Source organism: Temnothorax curvispinosus, unplaced genomic scaffold (genome assembly GCF_003070985.1).
Source record: "Temnothorax curvispinosus isolate PA1 unplaced genomic scaffold, ASM307098v1 QBEX01006085.1, whole genome shotgun sequence".
NCBI classification, from domain to species: Eukaryota; Metazoa; Arthropoda; class Insecta; order Hymenoptera; family Formicidae; genus Temnothorax; species Temnothorax curvispinosus.
Window position 1 is genome coordinate 1 of NW_020215865.1, and position 11847 is coordinate 11847.

Here is an 11847-nt window from a genome sequence, read left to right on the forward strand (position 1 = left end):
AGCAAAGTTAGTGAAGAACCCCATTTGTAGATTCGCAAGGTACAGAAAAATTGCTCCCTTTTCGTTTGAATTTGCTCCACCTTTACAAACTAATTATCTACAGTATTTATTAAAAAAAACGTAAATAATTGCTTTATGCAGTTTGAAGTATTTAGCGCTTGCGCAACAGAAATCGAGCGCGCCATTTTTTAAATTATTCATTTTTCTTTAATTTGCTTTATACAGTTTGCGAAATATCAAAATTATCAAATCCATTAGAATTTGTACATTCTCAAGGCACAGACAAATTGCTCCATTCTTGTTTCAATTTGCTCCACCTTTAAAAACTAATTATCTACAGTATTTATTAAGAAAAACATAAATAATTCCATTATGCGTATTGCGGGATATCAAGAAATTGTGCGCATGCGCAAAAGTATTTAGTGACTGCGCAACAGAAATCGAGAGAACCATTTTTAAAATTTTCATTTTTCTTTAATTTACTTTATGCATTTTGCGGGATATCAATCATTAGAATTTGTATGTATATTCTCAAGGCATAGACAATTTGCTCCATTCTTGTTTCAATTTGCTCCACCTTTAAAAACTAGTTATCTGCAGTATTTATTAAAAAATAAATAAAAATTATCGTTTTATACATTTTGCAGGATATCAATCATTAGAATTGTACGTTCTCAAGGCACAGACAATTTGCTCCATTTTTGTTCCAATTTGCTCCACCTTTAAAAACTAATTATCTACAGTATTTATTAAGGAAAAAATAAAAATTATTATTTTATGCATTTTGTGGGATATCAAGAAATTGTGCCCATGCGCAAAAGTATTGACTGCGTTCAGCAGAAGTCAGCGCTTAGTAAGCGCTTTGGGCTGATTGGATTAAATTTGTAGATCCAGAAGAATAGTCCTATCTCAATTAAGATGTAAAAAGGTTTGTTCGCGTCGCATGCCCCTGGTATGCTCCTACTCATTCCAACGCACTCCAAAAACTTATCTGCTCCAATCGCAACCTTATACTCGTGATCCAAGTGCTCTCTGGTGTATATTGGAGTATGCGACGCGAACAAACCTAAAGTCTAAGTCCGTACTTACAATAGCTCTAGTAACGTAAAGTACTATTGTAAAGTACAATAGTCTAGGTTATTGGTTTTTTGTTTTTAATATTTTTTTGCAAATATTTGTACTCATATTTATATTTAACAAATATTTTTATCTATTATTTGCTTATGATTTTGTAATTTAATTTCAGATAAAATCGTTCAAGCATAAAACCAGGTTTTGAAATTATTATTAGGGGGATTAGATAGTTCTGATAAATTAGCAACGCATTGTCTTGTTTTCATGTTGTGTGGTATTTCCACAAAATAGAAACAATCTGTTGCTTACGAATTGACAGGTAATTCAATCGATTCAGAAAAAATGTATAATAAAATTATATCAATTGTTCAAAAAGCACATCATATCGGATTAGTAATAAAAGTAATTATTTCTGATATGGGACCACAGAATAGGAGTTGGTGGAATATTATGAACATAACTGTTGGAAAATATTGTAGAATTAATAATTATATTGAACATCCATACAATAATCAAGATAAATTATTCATTATGCCAGATTCTGTGCACGTGTACAAAAATGTTTCATGCTCATTAACATCAGGAAAAAAATTTTATTTAGACGAAATTCTGGTAAATAAATATAACTTACCATCCAATGAAATTTCTCTGACACCTATTCGCGAAGTTTTTAATTTACACCAAAAGGATACATTAAAATTGTGCCCATATCTTAAAGAAAGCTCTATAACGCCATCCCATTTTGAGAAGATGAATGTATCTTTAAGTGTGAGTTTATTAAATAAAAGTGTCGCGTCCGCTATATTGTTTCATATAGCCAATAATATAATATAGCTGGTGAGCATAAAACCACTGCCTGGTTTTTGAATATTATGTATAAATGGTTTAAACTCATGACAGGTCTCTATCAGAAGCTTGCACTATCTTATTGTAAAGTAGATGTGTACAATAAGATAATATTAATTTTCTGCGAGATTTTCTGGAGATTGTTCGAGGAATTACAGTCTCGAACGGAGGATGGAAACCTTTTCAAAGTAGTTTATTACTTTGTACTCAGACTGCTCTAGATGTGCAAGCTGAATATTTAGAGAAACACAATTTCAAGTATTTATTATTAGGAAGGTTCACTCAAGATGCCTTAGAAAATCTATTTTCACAAATTCGAGGAAGAAAATCTGTACCGGACGCTCGTGAATTTAAACAAGAATTTAGACTTGTTTGTTTATCACAATATCAAGCAAATATTAATCGTAGTAATTATTCTGTTATTGACTCTAATGATCTTATTACTTATTGTAATGAAATAAAACAATTAGATTCTAGAAATTCCTCTGCAGAAGAGAGATGTCTGCAGAGCAATGAAAATTTATGGGATGTAAATATATATCAACCATTGCTTGAAAATGAAAAGGAAACTGATTTAAATAATACAGTTCAAGCTGCATTATATTATTTAATAGGTGCATTATTATTAAAAATAAAGAAAAATTTTACACATTGCAATAATTGTTTTAATGTTCTTGTGACTACGAATGATTCTAACAATTCTAGCTACAATAATAATCTAAGTTTTTATACAAAGTTAAGAGAATATAGAGAAAATATTTTAATATTTTCAAGCATGGAGATATATAATTTAATATATGTAAGTGCGAACTATTATTTCGAAAAAATGAGACTAACTTACTTTTTAATGTATTAAAAGTCAATGATTTTATAACAATGTTTTTACAAGAATATTCGATAAACTTTATTCCTCCGTGTCAAAATATTGGTTATAAATTTATAAAAAATTTTGTAACAAGAATTCATTTTTCTTTAAAAAAGTAAGCAGTGATGTAAAAAAAGCAGCTGGTCATAGCAGTAGAAGTTTTGCGATGAAATTGGCCATAGCAAATGGAAAAAAACATAAATAAAAATTATTTTTATATAATTTATAATTTTATTTTCTTTCCTACAAAAAATTGGATTATACATACAATTATATACAATTGAAACGGCCGCGTAGCGTGGAGTCAAAATGGCAGCTTTTTTCCCCTAAATACGTTATTTTGTAATCTAGTGACTTTAGGGCCACTGGCAGAGTGCGTTGACCAATCACAAATTTTGATTTTGCCGCAGGCGACTTGCGGCAGCCTTCTGATTGGTCAATGCACTCTATCGCACGGCGTTTCCGCGTCTATGGAGTCTTAGCATTGACCAATCAGAAGGCTGCCGCAAGTCGCCTGCGGCAAAATCAAAATTTGTGATTGGTCAACGCACTCTGCCGCATAGCGTTTCCGCGTCTATGGAGTCTTAGCATAAGAGCAGGGTGTAGTCGTTCACGGAAAGGTTGCAACACTTTTTTTTTTGATGATTTTTGGAACGCGCAGAAATTTTGAGATCGCAATCTACCATCGGGACTTCCGGTTTCGCCATCGTGGCGTGCGTATGGTGGCGAGTTATCTCCCGCTTAAAATTGGGAGTGAGTTCAATTTACGGATAGATGAGACTTTTTTGGGCGCTCTGTATGTGTACAGGCGCGTCCGCTGTTTGCCGGGAGTCTTTTTGTGTGGGGCTACTACTCGGTTCATTGCGTGTGAGGAATATTTTTTTGCGAGAGGGGCGTTAACCTCTTTCAGCCGACATGTCGGCTGGGGGCAACCCCTCGTCCCCCGCTTCGCCTATTTTTGAATACGCAAGAGAAGACTTTCAAGCTTTTCTATCGGAGTCAAAGAATTATCCGGGGGAAATGACGGATAATATGGAGTTTGAAGATGAATCAAGAAAGCGTCCCCTTCCCTCTTCTACTGAAGAGGAGGAGGCTGCAGGATCCGTGGCGAATAATAAGAGCAGTAAGAAAAGACAAATCAACTCGAGTACTACGTCTTCCGCCTCGAAGAAATCAGGTAAACAAGCTCAAACGGGTACGGTTAAGACAAATACGAAAGGAGAGGTTATCCCAACAATTAAGAATCAGGGCAGCATGTCCGGGTCAAGTGAGTCGACTACCCTGTATGGGGCTTACACAAAAGCTCCTTTTATAGTTTTGTTCCGCATCCCTACGACAAAGGATCAGCCCAGGAAACGCTTCTCAATGATTACAATGGCTAAAAAACTCATGTCAGCGAACGTAAAATATGACAGCATTGCGCCTTCTTCATTCAACACGTGGAAGGTTACATTTCCGTCAAAAGCCGCGGCTAACATGGCTCTGAGGAACAAGTTCATTAAGGATGAAGGATTTATAACATACATTCCGAAGTACAAATTAACTCGTCAATTTGTTATAAGAAATATTCCTCTCGACTTATCCTTGGCTGAGCTAAAGACTGTAATCGAGAAAGAGAATCAGGATATTCTAATCTCGGACCTCTTCAGGCTGAAAAGAAGAGATCGCACCACTGGTATTTGGTCGGACTCGGAGGCGGTCTGTGTCCAGAAATTGGGTGAAGAATTGCCGGACCATATAAAGATCTATAGAACAATTGTTCATACATCACCGTTTCAAAGGTCGGTACGACTCTGTTTCAACTGCGGCCTATTTGGTCATCTGTCTAAATTTTGCGAAAAAAATCCCAGGTGTTTGCAATGTGGCAGCAAGGACCATGTTAGCTCTAAGGAGAGGCCTTGTTCCGAAACAAAGAAATGTATCAATTGCGAGGAAGAACACGCTACCAGTGATAGAAAATGCCCTAAATTTATGAAGAACCTCGAGATTGCAAAAGCTATGGCTGTTGATAACCTTCCCTTTATGGAGGCAAGGGCCTTAGTTCAGAAAAGGGAAAATAAAAATTGCCCGTTCTATGAGGATCGGCGGCCGCCAGTGTTTTCTTCAAGAAACTTCCCTCCACTTCCTTCGAGGGGCGGCGAGTCTACGTCAAACTTTGCGACAAGTCTACAATCTAGTTCGAGAGGAAGAACATTCGCTGCTAGCCTTATGAAGGTGGCTCCGGAGATCTCCTCCAAACTCTTGAAAATAATGGAAAAGGCGTCTACCATGAAGCAACTGGACCAACTGGTGACTAGGCTGGAGAAAACCATGAAGCTCCATGAGGAAACCTTAAAAGAATAGAGTTTTGTCAAAAGTTTTTTCCTTTTTACCTTTTTACGCGTTAACGCCATTTGTTATTATTATTACAGATTCTTTATTAGCTTAATCAGTTTGCTTTGACTTAAAACTTCGCATTTTTATAATCCTAATAACTTTTTCATTTTTACATTTTTACTGAGTAGGTAAATTTTCTTTTTCTTTTCTTTTATAATTTCTTTACTTTTTCTTAATTTTCTCTTTCCGGGTTTTTCTCAATCCGTATTTTGAAATGGATAAATTTAGGTTGATACATTGGAATGCACATTCTTTGTTACAGCGTTTTCAAGAACTGGAAAGGCAGAGTACATTATTCGATTGCGCAGCAATTTCGGAAACATGGCTTAAACCACAATTCAATTTCATGTTGAGAGGGTTCGATACGGTGAGACGGGATAGGGTTATAGGTAGAGGCGGAGGGGTGGCTATTTTGGTTAGTCATGCCCTTAAATACAGAGAGATTTCTGTACTGGAGGACTGTGCAGGTAAAATAGAAGCATGTGCAATTGAGATTTTTTTCTCCGATTTTAATCTTAGGATTATATCTTGTTATAAACCCCCTCAGAGTAGTCAAATTGCTGAAAACGAGTGGATAAGATTTTTCACTCAATTTGACAACAATAATGGATCTAATAGATGTATGTTTGTAGGTGATTTCAACTCTCACAGCCCGGTGTGGGGGTCTTCGTTCCTTTGTCAATCGGGTAGGCTACTGTCGTCGGCAATCGAGGATACTGAACTCGTTCTAGTAAGTGACGGTGCTCCGTCCTTCATGGGCAACGCTTCGTGCGGCCCTTCAACCATCGATTTGGCGTTCTGTCACGCTTCTATCGCTCCTAGACTGAGATGTCAGACTTTGAATGATGCCTGGGGATCGGATCATTATCCGGTTTTGATTACGTCGTCAATGAACAGGGGCCCCTCCTCTTTTCCACGTAAGCGAACCAAATTATACAATAAGCACACAGATTGGAATCGTTTTAGCTCTATTATGGACAAAGATCTTAGAATCTTAATGTTGTCGGATCAGCTCAGCCCCACGGTCTTGTATTCTTCGTTCTTAGCAATTGTGGAAAAAGCAGTGAGGGAGGCTACCCCGGGGAATCCTCGGAACCCCCCTCCCTCTCCTCCTCATCCTCCGTGTATTTGGTGGAATGAGGAATGCGATGCATTGATAGCGGAAAGAAAGTTAAAACTACAGATTTTTACGGACACGGGTAGAGCTGTGGATTATGAGGCCTACAGATATCAGTGTGGGGAAACAAAGAAAGGTTTAAGGAGGATTAAACTTGAGGCTTTTAAGGATTTCGCAGAATCCCTTAAAAGAGATACGAATCCCAAAATAGTTTGGGACACCATGAGGAGATTTGATTCGAGATGGAATAGGACTGAGACAGGTAGAGCAGTTCCTGCTGAGAAAATTGACAGTGTCCGTAACCTAATTGACGAACTTTTCCCCCCGTGGGCTCCCACTCCTCGACCAGACGAATCCTTGAGTTCACCGGGAACGGATCCTTTCCTGGACTTACCCCTTCTGCCTGAGGAACTTGATTGGGCTTTGGAATCGGTAAATTTAGGTTCTAGCCCTGGACTGGATGGAATCGATTATAGAATTATTAAGAAATTTTCCCCGTTAGGTAAAGCTTTTCTCTTAAAAGTTTACAATCTCCTCTACAAAGAGGGCAGTTTTCCGGAAGAATGGAGAGACTACTTGGTTTTCTTTATTCCAAAACAAGGTTCTAATAATAAATTCCGACCTATATCACTCTCATCATGTTTATGTAAAGTCATGGAAAGATTAGTGACGAATAGACTTCTTTGGTGGTTAGAAGTGAATAAACTTATCCCGGATTCGCAATATGGGTTTAGAAGACAGAGAAGCTGTCTTGACAACTTAACAATCTTATACACGGATATTCTGATAGGATTTGAAGAGAGAAGGGCTATCCCAGCTGCGTTTTTAGATGTAAAATCAGCTTATGACTCCGTCCTTCCGGATGTTCTCATTGATAAGTTAACTACTTTAGGCCTCCCCCCACAGAGCAAAACATTTATTTATAATTTGATCTCTTTTAGAAGGGTTTCATGTGGCTTTCAGGAGTTGGATGAAAAAAGGTTCGCTTATCGGGGTCTACCGCAGGGTAGTGTAATGAGCCCAATATTGTACACAATACATGTTACTGAAATACATAACATGAATCACGGTGATGTGCATATGCTACAGTATGCAGATGATATTTGTCTTTACTCAACCTCCCCGTCGCTGGCTACTGGAATAAGGAATTTAGAGCAGGCCATTAAACGTATTGAGGAGAAGTTAAGGGAAATTGGGTTGGTATTATCTCCATTAAAGACACAGTTTTGTATTTTTAATAAGACTAGAATGAAAATGAACACCCCTTTGAACGTTTCTGGTATTGTAATTCACCCATCTGATGTGGCACTCTTTCTAGGAGTCTCCTTTCATAAAAACCTAAATTGGAAGTTTCATATGTCGAAGCTAGAAAAGAGATGTGCAAACTCAATCAGAACTCTCAAATGCTTAGGTAGGAAGTGGTGGGGCTCTGACCCATATGTCCTTAGAAAGGTGTATAGGGCGTTAATCCGCTCTAGACTTGAGTATGCAGGATTCCTTATGAATTCTGTCTCCAGGGACCTGTCTACGAAGGTGGACAAAATTCAGATGAGAGCAATCAGATTAGTTATGGGTTACAGATGTACAACTCCCCTTAACGTTATGCTTGCAGAACTTCGCGAACCCTCTCTCTATTTTAGATTCAAATATCTGGCATTGGGTTTTCTTTTTAGAGTTTGGTCCAACGCATCGCATCCCCTGAAGGAAAAACTAACACACTTAAGCAACAGCAGACCTATTGTGCATGGTAGACGCATGAGCGACCCTTTTTTAGAGGCTCTCTCCTCTTTTCAGGAGTATATGGAATATATCCCTCAGAGGGAACACCCGATTTGCTACCCTGAGAATTTTGAAGCTCTGTTCGCCCATTTACAAGTGGACAAGGTCTCCGGTGATTTAATTAAAAAAGATTCTGCTCCCGCGGCTAAATTTAATGAGATTTTTGCCCAGGTCTTGCTCTCGAATCAAGCTATTTTCACAGATGGATCTACTAATATGAGGGAGGTAAATTCCTCTGGCTTCTCGGTTGTTTTGCAGTCTGGCGAGGTATTATTCAGTGCATCCTCCTTTGGTTTCCTTTCCTCCTTTACGGTGGAATCAATGGCTGTCCTTAAAGCCCTTCAGATCTGTGAGGAACATGAATGGTCTGAAGCCTTTATTTTCTCGGACTCACTCTCTAACTTACTGGCTATCTCTTCTTGCTTTAAGCCTTCCCATACCTCATTCTTGATCTTAGAAATAAGAAACCTTCTGGTTAAATTTGCAAAGAAGAACTGGAATGTCAATCTTGTTTGGATCCCCTCGCACGTGGGCATTAAAGGGAATGAACTAGCAGATAGGATCGCCAAGGCAGCTTGCAATGGCCCACGTGGAGATTTCAAAGAAATTCCTCATAGAGAGTTAAAGCGTTTATGGAAAAATGAAACTATCAAAGATTCAATAGAATGGTGTTTTGAGGAAAGGATCTTCAGAGGGTCTAGGTTCTTTTCATTCTTCTATGATCACAGTAACGTTGACTTTAAAAGTGCATGGTTTGATGAATTTATCATTAAGAGAAGGGCATTTACTTCTATTAATCGTTTGAGATGTGGACACTCGTCCCTTCATGATAGTTTGTTTAGATTCCTCATGGTGGATTCCCCGGACTGCCCATATTGCGGAGAGTTGGAGACTCCAGAACACGTTTTCTGGACTTGCTTCAAATATAACGATCAACGTGAAACCATGATAAAGGCTTTGTCTAGAATGTTCGGTTATGGCCCCTTCTCGTTGGAGTTTTTACTTCAGCTCCCTGTACCGGAAGTGGCATTCACTCTGGAAAAGTTTATATGTTCATTGCCGATCTTTATATGATCAAGGACCCTCTTATTAGAATTTAACAGATAATTACACCTTACGATGTTTGAAGGAATTGTACGAATAGATGCAATCGAGGTGTGCTCTGCCTCAACTTTAAGGCAATATTGGTTAATTTAGTTAGCGATCAACTGATTATCATTGTTATCTGGGCGTAATTTTATTAGATTTGTAAGTTTAAGTTTTAAGTCTTAATTTTAAGTTTTAATTTTTAGTGTACGTTTCTTTCTTTGTGTTTTTTATTTTTAATTTTTCATATAAAGATTCGGAAGGCAAGCCGAGTTATTAGGTTTATAAGGTTTATGTTCGGTTTCAAGGAGGATCTTTCTCCTAATACTTATAGGGCTTTGCGCGCGGCTGCGTGGGTGTCATAACGACACTCCCTCTCGAGATAGCTATTTTGAATAGGCCTGTAGCTTTAAATGAAAGTATATTAGGACTGGAGCACCTCTATTGAGGTGTGCGTGTGATACGACCTTAATATAAATATCCAACACATAATCTGCGATTCAACCCATGTAAACAGGCCATATGGGTTTCTCCCATGGTCATATTTCTTATATTTCAATAAAAAAAAAAAAAAAAAAAAAATCTACCATCTCTGTATACACGTAGTGAACGGTATGATAGCTGTCAAAGTGAACTATACAAGGTGGAGGTTCACGAAATGTATCTTGTGCGCCGCGGAAAATCTTAAGATATCAACTGGATACTGTAACATCGGGGTTAGTATAAAAGAATAAGCTAAATAGACAATTTTATTTTATAAATTAATTTTTATTTTCAAGACATGTGTAACATTAAAAATTAATGCAATATAACCTATTAATATAATTACCTATAATTATACTCATATATTGTGTTATAATTTAAGTTATATTAATTTTAATTACATAATTAATTACGTAATTAATAACATTAAAATTAATTAATAACATATTAATTTTAATACATAATATTAATACATAATTAATATAACAGTAAAATTAACCGGTGTCTGGTAGTTCGGCAAGCAGAGGACATCAGTCGATCAAAGAAGCTGCCGTGGAAGACATGGATGCTGAGACCGCGACGCTACATCATTGCTTCAAAGCCAATTCTTCTCGTCAAATATATAACGATGAAGTAATCTTTCTAAAAAATTACAATTATAAAAATTAATTGCAAATTCAGTTTTAGTATAAAATAATCATTGTATTGTAATTATATTAACAAGTTGAGAAGATAGATTTACTTACATAAAATTGCCAGATCGCTGATTACTATTGACTGTTCAGTAAGAACAGATCAATCGCAATCTGTTGTCCGCTGCAATCCAGAACAAATCTCTTGTAGAAATTCGTTGTGGGATTAAGATGTGCACGTCTTTGTTCACTCTAGTACTGGGATCTTCTTTCGGCTGCAGGGCCCCTGGACCGACATTAGGCAGGCATGTTTGGAAACGGCGATACGTCCTCGGGTGCTGGAGAGGAGTTTGTGAGCAGCTTGAAGACCGGTACCAAGGGCGTTGTTATTATCAAAAGTGCCACAGAACTTGATGGGCAGCTAGGCGAGAAGGTCACAGAATCGGCAGGCCCAAAGATATTTCGAATGACTTTTGCCTTGTGCCATGTCTATTCAAGATTTTCATTCCTTCATTCATTAACGAGAGTTGTTCACGTTACAATCATTCAATGTCAAACATATTATTCATTTATTCATACATCATCTTGGTGAAAAAACTTTTCATATTTTCTCAGAAATTTTACAATAATTGGGACTTGTAAAAAATTCTGAAAAAGTATATGATATTTCTCAGATACTTTCAGAAATAATTGAAGATTTTTAGAATATTTCAATATCCGTATATATGAAAATTTCTGACAAATTGCACAGATATTCTTATATTTATTCAGATTTCTGCAAGGATATATTAGCGAAAAATATTTTATCCTTATTTTGTCTGAGTTGTTTAATTCGTATAAAAAATCTGAAAATTTCTGAGTATTCTAAAAAAAAACTAAAAATTTTTATAGAAATTCTGATTATAATGTGAAAAATTCTGATATTTTTTTACCAGGGCATCCATGGAAGGTCACATAGTATTAATACCGTGTGACACTTCCATATGATTCTCTATTACTACATTTAATCTTTGGGGCATAGATGCAACTTTTTGGAATAACTCGTGCCTTGCGTGGAAATCTTCCCATACGATGAGAACATGTTGCGCCAATGCCTCGCGTCTATGTGGAAATTGAGGTTTCCATATTTTCTGAGTAGGTTGTTCCTCTCGTTTTCCATAATGTAACACGCCTAGATTCATCCATCGAAAATACCTTCTCATTCGAGAAAACGGTATTTGTCCATTCATGCTTCTGTGCCAAATGCTGCAAGGCAAAAGCCGTTGTTCTTTGTGGCGTTCGGTTAATTGTTTATACTGAGCCGATTTATATCGATTGTGTCTCTGTTCTCGCCATCTACGCCGCACGGTTTGCGCTATCGCATATTAGGAGCCTGCGGCGCAGATAGTGGGTCAAACCGAGAATTGTACGCAGTTAAAACATTTGCTGTAAAACCTTTAATATGTGGAGCCTCAACGATCTTGCCTTTGGTGAAGAATCGCCAGCAATCTTGTCTTTGGTCGCCAGATCGCATCAACAATCTTTATTGCCTTCATCGGTCGGATCATCCTCTAATCTTGCCGATCTTGCCTTTATTGGCTGGATCTTCT

General features: G+C 37.2%; 2 protein-coding genes across 2 annotated transcripts; both read left to right on the plus strand.

Moving 5' to 3' along the window:
- The first annotated feature begins 3473 nt into the window (after window positions 1–3473).
- LOC112455427 lies at window positions 3474–5248 on the plus strand. The gene is made up of 2 exons (XM_025017327.1): window positions 3474–4566; window positions 4636–5248. The coding sequence occupies exons 1-2, from the start codon at window positions 3701–3703 to the stop codon at window positions 5126–5128; spliced, it is 1359 nt and encodes a 452-aa protein (XP_024873095.1). The 5' UTR covers window positions 3474–3700; the 3' UTR covers window positions 5129–5248.
- Window positions 5249–5306: 58 nt separating this feature from the next.
- Window positions 5307–9131, plus strand: LOC112455426. Its single transcript, XM_025017326.1, has 7 exons — window positions 5307–5628; window positions 5794–6780; window positions 7220–7284; window positions 7368–7478; window positions 7796–7860; window positions 7952–8282; window positions 8547–9131. The coding sequence occupies exons 1-7, from the start codon at window positions 5376–5378 to the stop codon at window positions 9129–9131; spliced, it is 2397 nt and encodes a 798-aa protein (XP_024873094.1). The 5' UTR covers window positions 5307–5375.
- Window positions 9132–11847: the final 2716 nt, after the last annotated feature.

Bases quoted from the DNA above. Each gene is read 5' to 3' on its own strand.
- LOC112455426 (XM_025017326.1), top strand. From the start codon at position 5,376: ATGGATAAATTTAGGTTGATACATTGGAATGCACATTCTTTGTTACAG. The intron at 6,781-7,219 runs GTAAAGCTTTTC...GATCTCTTTTAG, and splicing joins TAAGAAATTTTCCCCGTTAG to AAGGGTTTCATGTGGCTTTC. The intron at 7,285-7,367 runs GTAGTGTAATGA...CATATGCTACAG, and splicing joins TTATCGGGGTCTACCGCAGG to TATGCAGATGATATTTGTCT.
- LOC112455427 (XM_025017327.1), top strand. From the start codon at position 3,701: ATGTCGGCTGGGGGCAACCCCTCGTCCCCCGCTTCGCCTATTTTTGAA. The intron at 4,567-4,635 runs GTCGGTACGACT...AAAAAATCCCAG, and splicing joins CATACATCACCGTTTCAAAG to GTGTTTGCAATGTGGCAGCA.